Genomic DNA, 15,511 nt, shown 5'->3' on the forward strand with positions numbered 1-15,511 from the left:
TATGTGGCTGAAAAGCCCGACTGTGATAATGTAGCGAGCGCTGGCCTTGGGTATTTTATCTTGGCAAGGAGCCTTTGCAAATTTAAACAGCAGCGAGCGGGCTCTGGAGTTGTGGCTGGCTGAGGCACAAGTGGGGCATTGTTTTCCCAGCAGAGCCCTTTGGGCCGCGTGTGAGCTTTGGCCGCGGAGCCGCGCGCTCGGCCCCGACCCCGGATCCGTTTCACTCTGCAGGGTGTGAAATTGGGGAGGAATTCAGGCCTGGGAGCTCGAACGAGAGGGGAGGGGATGCAGCCACCCCTGTCTATCCCAAATATTGTATTAATGCAGCGTTGGGGGTGCTGGGTGCTCAGATTCCAGGTGGGAATGGAGAGGGGAGGTCCTGGATAGGTGCAGGGTGCTCCCCTTTTCCTTGGAAAATCTTCTGTGCTCGGGTCACGCCAGGGCAGGATGGGTGAAGCCGGTGGAGTTGGGATCTGTGGGAATTACACCCAGAAGGAGAGGAATAAACTGAATTTCCTGCTGCTCACGCCCTCCCAGCAGTGCCATGCCCTGACCCACTGCAGCAGACGGTAAAGAAACATTTCCAGTGAGGGAGGAGAAAAAAACCCCTCACTGTTTCCAGCAGACTTCTCTTTAGAAAACAGACTCTTTAAAGCAAAACTTCACCCTTCTTTTTATTAAAACCTTCTCCATATAAAATCCTGGTGGCGCCTTTTAAAAGGCTGCGCTTGACTTGTGCTCCGTGTCCAACACCCCGAGGTCTGGGATGTAAAATCAACTGGGAAATTTGGGACTCAGCTTTTCTGGTTTTGCCTCCTTAATAACATCTAAAATTTCCAGGGCAATTCGCAGGGAGGCTGGTGAAGTCCTTTCTCCCAGGATTTCGGAGCAATAAGGGGCAGCTCCAGGGGGAAAGTGGTGGAGCAGAAACCTTTCCCTTCACCTTCCCTCCGGCAGCGGGGACCTGGGGACACGGGAACATGAGGACACAGGCACTCGGGGACATGGGGACAGAGAGCCCTTCCCAGGATGCCTCTCCCAGCCCATCCCGACAGCCCTTCCCACTAATCCGTAGGTGGAGCTCTTCTGTCATCTTTTTCTGCTTATGTTGCTAAGAAGTAACCCAGAAATAGCTTTCCCGTGGGGAAAAAAAGTGCTTCCTCAGCAGCTTCTGCCAGAGGTGAACTGCTCTGAGCATCCTTTGAAGAGCCCGAAGCTGCAGGGCTTCACCCCGGGGGGGGTTTGCCGTGCCCCCTCCTCCAACCGCAGCCCAAGAAAAGGGGCCAAAATCTGTTCTGGCCCTTTTCCTGACTGACACCCAGCCTTCCCCTCTTCTCTCCCGTTCGCTGCAGGTCTGAAGGATGTGGCAGAGCCCCGCCGGCCCTCGGGACCCGCCCGCAGCCCGGCCCCGGGGAGCTGCTGCCCCTCTGCCGGTGCCCATCGGAGGGGGACCATGCCCGTGACCGGGGCACGGCAGCTCGCAGCGGGACGGGAACGGGACAGCGGGGCTCTCTAGCCTTGTCCCCTCCTCGGTATCATGACTGGAGAGACCCAGCATGTTTACACCATCGGCGATACTGAGGCCGGCCCCAAAGAGCCCGACAAGGACTTCGGCTGTGAAGGCTGTGGGGACAAGGATGGCGGGGCGCTGGGCGGGGAGGGGACATCCCCCTTCCCCAAGGACAAGGAGCCCCACAGCCAGCGGGAAGCTGTGATCCGGCCGCAGCAAGCGGGGAAGATCGACTTCAAATCCCTGCAGTGCAAGCCCAAGTTCGGCAATGACAGCAGCATCTGGGGAGAGGTCAAGGGCAGCCCGCTGTCCCCGCCGGGGAAGGGCCGGGCCCGGGAGCGCGGCCGGCGCTCGGCGAAGAGCGAGCGGGGCCACCAGCAGCTCTACCGGCTCAGCATCGCCGGCACCCGGCCCAGCCCCACCATCGGCATCGCCTACCCGCAGCAGAAGGTGACGCCCCCCAAGAAGCCAGAGGTGGCCCCCGCGGCCGGCAGCTACCGCTTCCACGTGCCCGGCATCGCCCAGCGCGACGCCGAGCTCCGGCCCGAGGAAATCGCCTTTGGCCGCTGCTTCCCCGACTCCGCCGGCGGCCGGGCCTCCGCCAGTTATACCTCACAGCCCAGCCCCGGCCTCGGCCCCAAGGGGCAGCCCCCCGCCGCCGGCATCCCCCTCAAGAGCCCCGGCACCCATGGGCAGCTACATTATTTAGAGTTCCAGGCAAACCGGGCCGAGTCCTGGCCTTCCCCGGAGAAGAGCTTTGCCGGTGCTACCTACGGGATCTCGGTGCAGAAGCCCAGCTCTTTCTCCGAGGGTGGCAAAGCCGCTGTGCACGGCCTGGGGGCTTTGCCGTGCCAGTTCCCCTTCCAGCTGCTGCACGAGGCGGGGAAGGAGCAGTTCCACAGCAGCCAGGAGTACCTGGACGTGGGAATCGCCGCCACCGCCCAGCTGGCTCCCGCTGCCTTCGCCTTCCACTCGTCGCCCAGAGAGTGGCCGGAGGAGCCGCTGGGCGGGGGCTCCTACGAGAGCGCGTCCCCCGAGGGGAGGCTGCACGGGCTGCCCGCGGCCCCGCCGCCACCGCCGCCCTTCGTGCACCCGCCGCCCCCTCCGGCCCTGCACCACGGCCCCTTGCCCTGCTGCAAGGGCAGGGCCGAGCATCCCGCCGAGCCCACTGGTGCTCTCCCGTCGTCTGGTGCTATCGACCAAAACCCAAGCACTTTCCAAGAAAACCAAGCTGTTTTTCCGTCTAGTTTACACTCGCCTACCATGCCGAAGCTGGTGGGGAAGAGGCAAGCCTCGGCCAAGGACGGCGTCCCCAGCCCGCGGCTGCTGGTGCAGAGCAGCCCCCTGAGAAGGACCGTGCCACCAAAGTCCCTGTCCCAAGTGCACTTTCAGAGCAAGGCCTATTGCAGCTCCCCCGCGGGAGCCGTGCCTTTCGAGACGAGCGTTCCCACTACGGCACCCACCCACCCCCGGCTTGTGCAAGCTTGGGAAGGTGCCACGAAGGCGTTTTCTCCCATGGACCAGAATTCAGCACCTTATTCAAACCCTGTTGGAAACCAGTTCTCATTCGAGTGCCAGTCTGGCCCCGAGCAGAGGCAGCACAGGCAGAAAAATGCCAGGCTGCCTTGGCAGCAGATGCACCTCCCTTCTGCAGTGCCCGGTGCCAACAGGCTGGAGCTGTCGAGACACATCAGCAGCCAGAAGCTCCCCTTCCCCCTGGGCACGTCGGACTGGCAGGGCAGCGGGAAAGCCCAGAAAGGGCCCCCCATAAGCAATTCTCCAGGGTACCACAGCAAAAAGCTGTTATCAGGAGAGAGCCTGCAGAGGGGAGATCCCAGCGTGACGGGAGCTTTCTCCTTTGAGAGTGGGAAGGAACGGGGTCTCCTGCCTGCGACTCGAGAAGCAAAGCCCTGTTCTACACTATGGCTCAAGCAGGTCCTCCTCTTCCCTCAAGGAGCTCATCAGGCTCAGGGCTGGTCCTGCCACCATCAGCCTTGGCAGCTGCCTCCCCTTGCGAGTCCCCACTGCCGTCTCCTGTCCCCAACCCCACGTGTGGCAGCACCTGCTCGTCGCTGTCCCCCATGTCCAGCAGCCCACTCAACTTCGAGGACAGCCAGATGTCCGGAGCGCTGACCCCCTCGCCCTTCTTCCAGCACCCCTGCCATGCCAAGGATGCCAACAAAGCCTTCCACCCCTCCGAGGTTCTGAGTCCCAGCTCGCTTCATTACCACCCCCCAGACACTGTCAAGTCCTTCAGCTTCCCTCCGGATGCTCTGAAAGACAACAGCCTCCTGAAATGTGCCCCGGGCAGCCCGTTCCACAAACCTGGAGGGGAGGTGGCCAAAGGATGCTCAGATGGGCTGGATGGGGAGCAGCCTCCACCACCCTACTCCTCCCATCACCTGCTGGCCACCTCCCTGAGCAGTGCCAGCCTGGACCAGCTGGACGTGCTGCTGACCTGCAGACAGTGTGACCAGAACTACAGCAACCTGTCCTCCTTCCTGCAGCACCGCCAGTACTGCACCTCCCACCCCTCTGCCCAGGCAGAGCCCAGGGATGCTCCCCGGGCAGCCGAGGGGAGGAAGGCGCTCCCACCAGAGCCCTCCAAACCCCCTGGTCTGGCGCTCTCTCCAGACCCCCAGGGACATCTGTTGGCACTAAACAAGAGTGATGACTTCTTGCTGGATGGGGAAGGCAAAAGCGAGGGCAAGGAGGATGCTCTGAAGGGCGGCCTCTTCCACGGCCTGGCCACCGGCTCCCTCCCGCTCAGCGCCTCCGACCTGGACATCGACGATGCCAAGCTGGACAGCCTGATCACCGAGGCCCTCAACGGCCTGGGCTACCAGTCAGACAACCCAGAGATTGACAGCAGCTTCATCGACGTCTTCGCTGATGAGGAGCTGCCGGGCGTGAAGGCGGCTGGCATGGCCCACAAGGCCAAGGAAGGGCTGGCCTCGGAGAGCAAATCCAAGCAGGCAGCGGAGGAGAAGGCAGCAGGAGAGGCCAAGGCTGGCTGTTTTTGTGAAGATGGGGAGCAGGTGAAGAGAGGGGCAGGAAAGCGGCACCTTCACAAAGGGAGGGTGGCACGGAGGGTGGCACCGCAGGAGCCGGATGCCGCGGCAGAGGGAGCAGAGAGGACAGCCAGGCTGAGGGCAGGCAGGAAGAACAGCATCCCACCAGCCAGCACCTCCAGCCAAAAGCATCCCAGGAAACTCAGCCAAGACCCTGCGATGAAGAGCGAGGTGGGGCCCGGCATGGCCACCAAGAGCTCCAAGCCACCGCGGTTCTCCATGAAGGACGTGAGGAAGCGGAAGCCCCGAAGCGGGACGTGGAGCAAGGAGCTCATCCACAAGATTGTGCAGCAGAAGAACAAGCTCCACAAGCTGCAGGTGAAGAGCAGCAAGCAGGCCCAGTTGCCCCAGGCCACCGAGAGGCCCCTGGCAGCCACCAAGGAGGGCGGGCTGAGGGAATACGACTACGTGTCCGACTCGGATGAGGAGGGGGCAGAGTGCAGCAAGCCCCGGGGCAGGAGGAAGCGTGGCACGGGGTTCATGGGGAGGAGCAAGTACAGCTTCAGCAAGAAACGCCTGGGCAGAAGTGAGAGGGCCAGAGAGAAAGACTCAGCCTGGAGCTACAGCCGGAAAAGGGACGGTCAGAAAAGGGAGGCACAGGAGGACGGGGATGTCCCGTGTCAGGAGGATGCAGAGAAAGAGGATTGTGCTGCCAGAGCCCGAAGGAGGAGCAGCCACTCATCTGCTGGCAGCAAGCACAGCGTGCCCAGAGAGATGGGCACGAGCCCACCCTGTGCTGGTGGGGCTGGTGACAAGGGTGGCATCCAGAGGAGGAGGCGCTCGGGCAGCCCAGCCCATGTGCCAAGGACTCCCCTCAGCCCTCCCCAGCACAGCAGCCCAAAGACGAGCCAGGAGAGCAAAGAGGACATTCCCAGGGGGAGCAGGAGGTTTGGCTCAGCCAAACCTTTGCTGGCAGGCTCCAGGACACGGCCGAGTACAGAACCAGATGTTGCTGCCATGGACTGTGCAAAGGAGGAGCCATCACCGCAGCCCCAGGAAAGGCAAATGCCCAGCACGGCCACCCCAGGCAGGAGCCCTGCCAGCTTCTCCTCTAAGGAGGGGGTGGAAGAGCCCAGAGGAACAGCAAAGCTCCTGGGTGAGGCAGGGGAGCCCACCCTGCAGGCTCAGGGCTCTCCTGAGCTCACCGTGGACCACCAGAGGCACCAGTTTGCCCCTTTCCCAAGCGAGGGGCTGAAATACCACACAGAGGAGGTGATTGCTCCACCCCACAGCGGTAACAAACCGAGTCCTGGCCGTGGGAGTGCCACCTGCTCGGAAGCAGGAATCAAATTCACGAAGGGACAGGGGCTCTGTGATACTCAGAAGGATTATCCCAATCCCACAGCAGCTCCCGCCTACGCGGGGGATGCAGTGGGAATGATGCTCGCTGCCAAGACACCCAATCCCTACAGTGCCAGCAGTGACAACGCATTCTTTGATCCCAAAGGCCTTCCTGGTCACTACGAGGACAACCTCTTCCCAAAGCCCCCAGCCCTGGGCTCCTCCCACATGGATGACATGTACCTGTGCCGGGATGACATCAGCGCCAGCTCCTTCGAGCAGAAGCACTCCAGCATCTCCCCTTTCGCCACGGAGATGCCGCAGGGCAAAGTGTCGTCCCCCCTCAGCTTTGACTCCTCGTCGATATTTGGCGAGCTGCCCGTCTCTGAGTTCGATCCCTACGAGAGCAAGGACGGATATGTGACACCCTTCCCCTGTGCCCCCCGCAAGCCGCTGCCCTTCGAGCAGCCCTACCCGCCCTTCCTGCCCGAGAAAGACTGGTCCCTCATGGAGGAGGTGGCTCCCATGCTGCCAGAGGACGTGACTCAGTTCCACAGCCTCTCCGTGGAGAAGCCGCCGGCCAAGAAGTTCCCCGAGGAGCAGGAAGGAGCTGTCCCCAGCAGCCAGCTGTCCCTGCCGCTGCCAGACAGGATCGCGGATTACAGCGTGGCTTTCATGAGCAACATTTCAGATGACGAGCTGGAGATCAAGCGCTTGGTCACGGAGCTGGAAAGCCAACTGCAGACCAGCAAGCTGGACTCCGAGGTGGCCGTCACCCTCCAGAAATCCGAGCCAAACGTGGCTGTCCACCTGCGAGCACAGGGGGCCGAGAGGTTCCCGGTGCTGCCGGGAGAGCCAGAGGCAGGCCAGGAGAAAGGGCTGTTTTTGGCAGGTGAGCTGGGCAGATCGAGCCTCTGCGTTGGGGAGAGGCTGGCAGGGGAGAAGCCAGACATGGTGGCTGCCCGTGAGGACTACGAGAGACCCAGAGAGCCCTGGGCGTGCCCGCTGGAGCTGGGCTCGCTGGAAACCGGGATGGGCATCCCAACCCCGCTGGCCACAAACCATTTCTGCTCCAAAGACAGCAGTGAGCAGCTCCAGGGAGCTGAGGCCACTGAGGAAAGAGACCTCAGGAAGATGGAAAGTGGGTCTTCTTCCAAAAGTCTACCTGGCTCAAGCACGACTGACCAAACAGAGGCTCCCATCTACACCAGCCCTGTGGCAAAAAGCCCTCCTGTTGTCACCAGCTCCATGTTCCCCGAGACCATGGGTGCAGCAGAAGTAACCAAAGACCCCCTGCCATCCCTGCCATGCCAGTGCAGTGCTGAGGGCTTCCTCGTGCCAGGGAAAGCAGACACTGATCCTGCAGAGCTAGAAAAGTTTGATGCCCATCTTCCAAACCCTAAACCCCAGTTTGGCTTTCAGCAGGGTGCCGCCCCAGCCTTGGATCTCGCCTTTTCACCTCATGGCAAAGAGGTCCCAGATACGGAAGAAAAACCCTTGAGCAGGACTGAGCCCCCCAAAACAGTGAAAAATGCTGTGGATCTCAAAGGGGCTGGTGGTGGGCCCAGGCTGGTGGAGGAGATGGAGGAGAGGAGGAGTCCCAACACCTATCAAAGCCCTGCACCCAGTGACAAAGCCAGCAAGCCCAAAGTGCTGCTGTTTGAGATGCTGAGTGCGCCCAAGGAGAGCGACCGCCCTTCCCAGGAGATGGTGGGGGCATCCCAGGAGGCCTCTGCCAACCCTCTGCAGCAGCTCCAGCTCTTCGTGGCCCGGACAGTGAAGAACAACGAGGAGGAGCTGTTGATGCCATGCTTCCCTGGGCTGCTGGCTCCCAGCCACCCCTCTGCCACCTCCAGCATCCAGACAGAGCACCAGGAGCAGAGCAGTGCTGCCTTGGAAGAGAAGATCAGACCCAGGGAGAAGGGGATCTCCCCACTGGAAGCAGCACTGGAAATATCGCTGCTCCAGGGAGAGAGGTGCTTTCTCCCAGTGGATGTGAGCAGCTGGAGCTGTTGGATGCAGAGGGCTCTTACCATGCAGAACAATCCACGTCGGCAAAGCCGGAGCTGCGAAATAATGTAACAGAGCTGCAGCACTTAGCAAATGAAGCCCCAGAGCCGAGGGACATTAATATCCCTGCAGATGGTGTTTCCCAGGAGCGTAATGACCTCTCACCACCCAGCAGCACCGCCGTGACCTCGCTGCCAGGGCAGGGAAGGAAAGCTGATCAGCTCAGGGAAGAGCAGGAGGGAGATAACAACACAACGACCTTGGCATTTAGGAAACATGAGCAATCCCACCCCAGCCGTGGTTTGCTCGAGGAAGAAACGCTGGGCACAGAAGAGGGAGAGAGTCTGGAAAGGACTTGGGTGGGGAAGGGGGCACAGCACCAGGGCAGTGCTCCCACAAGTCCTGTCAGCCCCGTTGGTCCCTCTGAAGGGGATCTCCACCAGGATCACGGCTTGGGGATGGAGATAAAAGCCAGCATGGTCAGTGCAGATGTTCCCAGAGAAAGGAATGACAAGTTGTCCCTCAATGGCTGTGATTACACGGGCAAATCTCCAGCCAGCCTGCTCTCACCAGCCAAATATTCCGACCTCAAATGCGTGCAGAGCAGTGGGGCTGAGGGAGAAGAGGTCCCCAGTTTAAGCACTCAGCTCTCAGATGAGAAGAAATACAGCTCCTCCCTGCCTGCAACACCAAGTTCATTCGTCACAAAGAGTTGTCCACCCGAGGCCAGCAGCCATCACATCCATCCCACCGTGAGCCCAGCAGAGCAAGGGACATGGGAAGGGGCACCTGCCTTCCCTCCCTTGCTGCATCACTGCAGGGCTGTGCCGACGGAAGCAGCTGAGGAACATCCTCATCACCTCCCTGATGGTGTTTTGGGTAGCTATGAATCACCTGGAAGAGAGGGCACAGTGAGACCCTGCACTCTGCTGCATGGTGGTAGTCTGGTGGGCTCTGCCTTGGAGATGGGTGGCCCCCAGGAACCCCCTGGGAAGACTGTTCTCTTCCCTGCTCGCCGCCTTTCCACCAAAAGGGTGTTGGGAGAGAGGTCCCTGAAAACACCAGTGCTGTGCTGCCAAATTTTAAAGAAAACCAAGGGTGTGCTATCACAGACACAGTCATTAACTCCACCTCTCCAGAAACCCAGGATTATCCAACCCAGCCCACAGAGGATCTTCTGCCCATGGAAGAAAGGGAGGTCAGCCTGAACCAAGAAAACAAGCTTGAAAACTGCTCCCATGTCAGGAATAAGCATCCAAGTGAACCAGAGGCTTTGTGCAATGGTTTTGCTATTCAGGACATGTCAGCTGCCATCAGCAGAGGTCTTACAAGGGTTGGAGATCTTGGTCCTGCTGAATTAAATGGCCACGAGTTTCCAGGGGCAGCAGAGGTGAGCCTTGGTCTTTCCAAAACCACAGAGAGTAAAGGAGAGTGTTTAAAAGGGGAGAATTCCAAAAGCCATGGGGCTGCAGAAGCTGGGGCTTGTGTGTTGAGCAGCGTGGGCCAAGGAGAGGACTACACACCCAGCAGTACTCCAGAGCCATCCCAAAATGAGCTCCACAAAGGAAGAAAGCCCAATGGACTCCCGGTGACCTGTGACATTTGTTCAGCCACTTTCCGCTCCAAGCCCGGCCTGACCAGGCACAAAGCTGTCAAGCACCAGGTGAAGAATGGTGGTTTGCCACAGCCCAGCAAGACTCCCAGGTCCTCTCTGATTCCTGCACACAAGACATCAAAAGCAGCCCAAAAAGTGCCCAGGAGGAGCCTGAAGGCATCAGTCAAAGACAAAACCTGCAGCTCACAGGCGCTGACCTCCACCGTTGAGCGCATTCCCAAGAAAATACTCCCAGACCTGGAGAAAGAACCCAGCACACAGATGCAGGAGGTGGTGAGCAGAGTGCTCAGTGACCTCAGCGTGATCTCCTTGGAGATGTCCCAGGAGCTGCACTGCACACGTGTCCTGCAGAGGGAGGTGAAGGCAAAGGGACCGCGCCTGGCAGTGAGGGGATCAGGAGAGGCAGGGACTGGGAAGGTGGATTCAGGATGGCAGGTCAGGAAAGGAGAAAAGGGCAGAAGGAGCCAAAGCAAAGATCTTGGTGAGGAGAACAGCAGTTCAGAGAAGCAGCTCAACAGGAAAGTGAGGCGAAGGAAAGCGAAGGTGTTTCCCAGCAGGAATGAACCCTGTGAGCTGGAGAAGAGCACAGGTCCTGCTGCCCTCAGCTCCAGCCTGCCCGGGATCATGGAGGGCTTGCACGAACCAGAGGGTTGCATCTCCACAGAGGAGCCAAACAGGACCAGCACAGCCCAGCACTCCCAAAAAGCCAAAGAATCCTCTTGTGCAGCTGAGCTTGAGGAAGACCTGGGCAGCAGGATGGGTTCTCTGAAGGAGATGGTCAGCAAGGAGACGGCCACGGGCACAGTCACCTGTCCTGGGGAGGTGCAAGATCCAGATGCAGTGGAAGACACGCAGGCTTGCAAAAAATGGATCAGTGGGTTTGTGGAGCAAGTGGCAAAGGGATGGGGGAAGGTGGGCACAGAGCAGCATCGTGGTGCTGATGGCACAGAGGACATGGATGCCGGGACAGGGGACAGTCCTGTGGCAGGCAGTGACACCAGGAACTGGAGTGGTGCCCTGCAGGGTCCCGCAGCTCCTGCTGAAGGGGCTTTGCTGCTGGAGAACCATGATTTGGGAACAACCCAGAATGTTCCTGGGCATGGTGCTCTGCAGAGCGCGCCGGGGACCTGCCCTCCTCCTGCAGAGCCACAGCGGTGGGTGAAGGCAGATGTGCCACCAGGCAGGGAGCACTGTGGGGACAGCACTGCCCCCTCAGACCTCCAGAGCTTTTTTGATGATGATTCCACGTTCTCCCAGCTGTTCCCCAGGGATGAGCAGTTTGTCCGGAGGAAGTGCACGCGGGTGTACGGGAAGCGCAGCAAGAAACCCAAACCTGTCCCCGAGGTCAGCCTGCAGCCAGCAGGGGCCATCGACCTCTTCACCATCCGCCTGGCCTCTGACCTCAGCGACACCAGCTCCTTCTGTGTCACCAGGGAGGACCCTTGCGAGTACGAGACCATCTCCGTTGACGATGCCCTGATGCTGAACATGTGTCATGGCAGCAAGGCAAAGAGCGGAGATGCTGCTCCAGATGGATCTAAGAGCATCGAGCTGAGGTTGGACCAGGAGGAGACCGACCAAGGGAAGGAGGACATTGACCTGGAGGACAACATGCTGACCTTCTTGTGCCAAAACAGCCACATGGACAATGTCTCCAGCTTGAATATCTGGGGCAGTCTGGAGAAGGAGGGGGAAAGCCTCTCTGCCGAGGACATGTTTGAGCCTCTGATGGACCTTGAGGATGAGCACTCGCTCCAAGAAGTGAACTCTGAGCCCCCTGACCTGGCAGAAGAGTCCTACAATGCCAAAGATAATGGGGATTCGGACTCCCCTGAATTTCATACCATTGACATTGAGATGCTTAATGCAAAGCTGAAAATGAGAGACATGTGTTTCTTCAGCCCTTGCGAGGATCTTCCTGGCCATGGCGAGGACAACGCTGTGAGTTTGAAGCCAAAGTCGGGCAAGCACAGGAGCAAGCTGGAAGATGGGAAACTGGGGAAAAACCGTGGGGACATCACCATCAAAACCAAAGACAAGCAGTACAAATGCAAAGTCTGCTTCCAGTGGTTCCTGACGCTGGGGGAGCTGGACTTCCACAAGCTCTCCCACAACCCTTCCCCTCCTCCCACCTGCTACATGTGTGTCCAGCGCAAATTCAGCTCCCGGGAGCAGCTCCGGGACCACCTGAAGGAGAAGCACGCCAGGAACAAGGCCGGGCTGTGGGCGTGCGGGATGTGCCTGAAGGAGATCTCCGACGTCTGGATGTACAACGAGCACCTGCGGGAGCACGCCACGCAGTTCGCGCGCAAGGGGCAGGCGCAGAAGTCGGTGATGGGCCTGCCAGGCTGCTTTGGTGAGGACAATGCTGCTGTCACACACTTCCTCAACACCATCATGTGCCGGAAACCCTCCAGATCCTCCCGGCACGGCGACCCTGGTGGCCGCCATGGGGTCAGCAGAGAGAGCAAGAGCCCCAGGGAGTTGCCCCTTGAGCAGGAGAAGGTGATGAAAGACCCCGTGGAAAGCAGTGTCAAAGTGAAGCCACCTGCACCCAGCTCGTCCAAAGCACCCTCCAGCCCATCTCCAGAGCACACGGGGAAAGGTGAAAACACCCCAAAATCTGTCCCCATGCATCCAGACTGCAAGGATCCTTCCCGGGACTGCCATCACTGTGGCAAACAGTTCCCCAAGCCCTTCAAGCTCCAGCGGCACTTGGTCGTGCACAGCTTGCAGAAGATTTACTTGTGCCACAAGTGCCCCATGTTCTACCAGGAGACCAAAGAGCTCCGGAGCCACTTGAGCCAGGAGCACGGCGTGGTGGAGGAGCAGGAGATCAAGCACACCACCCTGTACGCCTGCGAGCTCTGTGCTGATGTCATGCACGTCATCAAGAAGTCCTTCATCTGCAGCATGTGCAACTACACCTTCTCCAAGAAGGAGCAGTACGACCGGCACATGGAGAAGCACCTGGCGGGCAGCAGCAAGACTTTCAAATTCCGAGGGGTCATGAGGCCTGGTGCTGCCTGCAGGGAGGGCAGGGAGAAGGTGAAGGAGGACGGATCTCTCCGGGAGGGAATGCCACCGAGCAAGAAGCGGAAGGTGGCTCACCATGGCAGCTCAGTCCCACACAGGTCACCAGCCCACCTGGCCCCCACGAGTGACCTTCAGCTGGTAGAAGCTGGAAGCCCCAGCCTGCAGGTTCCCACTGACTCCTTCCCAACAGCACCTGGTGACCTGGGAGCACCCCAACCCTCTGTGAAGGCAGAAGTCATGGTGGGTGACTTCTCAGAGCTCCTGGCAGAGATGGAGAAGTCTCCATTTGACCCTTTGCCGCCACCACCCTGCCTGTCCCCATCTCTGCCACTGGCTGCTGCTGGCAGCCCCGAGCTCGGCCACATCCCTGGCCTGTCCATCGAGGAGCTGGAGAAAGGAGCCTTTGATGGGAAACCACTTCCTTTCTTGGACTCGCCTGAGTTTCCCATGGACCTTGCTGGCTTAGCTTGTCACCAGACCACCAACCAAAAACTGTCCCCTCCCCTCCTGACCCAGAAACGTGTCGGTGCTGATGCCCATAAAACAACAAGCACAGGCAGCAAAGACGAATACAGGACCTGTATCCTGGAAAATCCCAGCGCAGACACCAACGCCATGGAGGGCATCCCTTTTCTCCAGCTTGCCAAGAAGGTCTCAGAGCTTCCTTCCCCCAAGGCAGAGTCTCCACAAGCCACGGACACCCACAAATGGGGCAGTCCCAGTGGCAGCAATGCCTCTGCCTGGGAAGATGCAGCTAAGCCAGCGTCTCCAGAAGGTGCCCACCAGCCCCTGCCCCCAAAGGACAAGTCAGCATCACCCCCAGTCAACAGAGCTTCCAAAGATGCAGTGCCACCAAAGAAAACCGTGGGTAGTGAGGCTGCTCCCTGGTGTGGGCAGCCCCGAGGAGGGTCAGCAGCCCATCTCAGGGAAGGAGAAATCCATGCCTGAGGCTAAGGACAGTAGCACTAACACCAAGGACCAAGGCGGCAACCCAGGCAAATCCAGCAGCCACCAGCCCAGAGATGAGGTGTCCAGCAACACCACGAGACACGGCCACGCAGAGCCAGGCAGAGCCACCAGCAAGCTTTACCCCAAGAGGAGGAAAGAACACAAGTCCTTGAGCCACCGGAGCAGCTCCGGCTCCCGGGAGAACATGGAAGGAGACGGGAAGAAGAAGAAAGCCCGGCCACCAGGCCCGGGCAGGAGCGAGAGCGCCGCTGAGCTCAAACGTGGCAGCTGGAGCAGCGCCGAGGCTCCCGCCCTGTCCCCCGGCAGGAGGGACACGCACTGCAGCAAGCTGGCACCCAAGCCCAGAACGGGCCCCCAGCTGAAGAAGATGGTCCTGGACCCTTACAACCAGAAGAAAGGGGAGCTCCGCCACGCCAACGGGGACGTGAAGCGCAGGAAAGCCATCCTGGGCAAGAGCCTGCACCAGGTGTTGGCCAAGGGGCCGGCGCCGTCCCCGCGCGGCTCCTGGCACGGCCCCCGCGGGGCCAAGGCGGCCGGCCCGGCCAGCTACCGCAGTGCCGAGTCCCAGAACAACCTGCTCAGCCAACTCTTTGGGCAAAAATTAACCAGCTTTAAAATTCCTTTAAGGAGGGATACTTCAGAATAATTTATGGAACTGACTTATGGTGATCCTCAGCTGCTTTCATGGGGTTTGCAAGGGAAAAAATTATCAAAGCATTAAATTCGTTTGTGTAGCATGATTTCTCTGTCTAGCTTAAATGAACTTGCACTGCAGCCTCTGTGAAATAGTTTGCTTTGTGTCTACTAATCTACTTTAATTCACCTGATTTATCATGCAAATGCTAGAACTTTGATGTTGCTGATGATTTTCATGAACTGAAATTGTAATCGCTTTGGGCAGACTGAATCGTCGAGAGCAATTGCTTTATTGCAGAAGTGCTGAGGTTATAAGGATACTTGCAAATCTCAGACCCTTTTGAGTCTGTGTCTGTGTTATCTTTGTACAAAGTACTTGAAGAGATGAACTTCATTCCATAGACGTCTTATTCATAAGGTGCAGTACACTGTAGAAAGCAAATTTTTTTTTTTTGTGGAAGATTTTGCACAAATAATCCCGTACAATTCATTTAATTGGGAGCTGGCCTGAGCGATGATACAATTAAAAAATTAAATTAAGACCCAAGTGTCCTATATTTTGACAGCCATCCCTAAGAATTTTGTTTCTACATCGTCAAGAGAAGGACGACCCAGCTCTGGGGTTCTGGGGCTGTCGGAGCCCTCCAGAGGATGCTGCCACTCTTTGACCACTGTAGACGATGGGACTGGAGGAGAAGCGTCCCCGCGAGCAAACTGCACCTTGACACTTGTGACAAACTCTGATTTTTTAGGGTTTTTTCTGGGTTTTTTTGTGTGTGTGTGTGTGTGTGAGCGTGTGTGTGTTTTTTCTTTTTGTTTGTGGGGGGGGGGGTTTTTTGTGCAACGAGAAAACTGTGCCAATTTACCGCAGCAAAAATCGGTACTGTCCGAGTGCCCTCAACGGTATCACTTCTAAACTCTCTTACTGTATTGACGTAGTGGCTCTATAGGTATCCGCTTGTACTATGCAGTTACTGGTGCTATTCTTCATTTGTAATGTGAATACAGACTTCCTTGATTGAAAAAAAAACGGGAAATTGGTAGGGAGAAGCGATTATTTGTCAAAAAAATGGAGCAGGAAAAGATAATTAAAAAAAAAAAAAAGCCAATTCAAGGGGGAAAACATTCAGCCTTAGGGAGAAAAATTAACTTTAGGGGGAAAATCCAACTTGGGGGAAGAAATACAACTTAGGGAAAAAATACAATTTTAGGGAAAAAAACACAACTTTAGGGAAAAAGCTCCTCTATGCTGGTACTCCATAGTGTCAGAAATGTTACGTCACATTAAACAAGCACGTTCTACAACCAAACTTTTGGATCCAGAAAGAAATCTCAGGTGCAAATGAGGACATGGAAAGATTTTATTGAAATACTCCCAAGTCA

General features: G+C 58.1%; 1 protein-coding gene across 1 annotated transcript; it reads left to right on the forward strand.

The window, feature by feature from the left end:
- The first annotated feature begins 1,537 nt into the window (after nt 1-1,537).
- ZNF469 (zinc finger protein 469) lies at nt 1,538-14,401 on the forward strand. The gene is given in 5 exon segments (XM_036390374.1): nt 1,538-3,383; nt 3,386-7,759; nt 7,762-8,862; nt 8,865-13,405; nt 13,407-14,401. Coding segments are annotated over 5 exon segments (12,594 nt in total). The 3' UTR covers nt 14,139-14,401.
- Nucleotides 14,402-15,511: the final 1,110 nt, after the last annotated feature.

The sequence above is a fragment of the Molothrus ater genome, chromosome 12 (genome assembly GCF_012460135.2).
Source record: "Molothrus ater isolate BHLD 08-10-18 breed brown headed cowbird chromosome 12, BPBGC_Mater_1.1, whole genome shotgun sequence".
NCBI lineage: Eukaryota > Metazoa > Chordata > Aves > Passeriformes > Icteridae > Molothrus > Molothrus ater.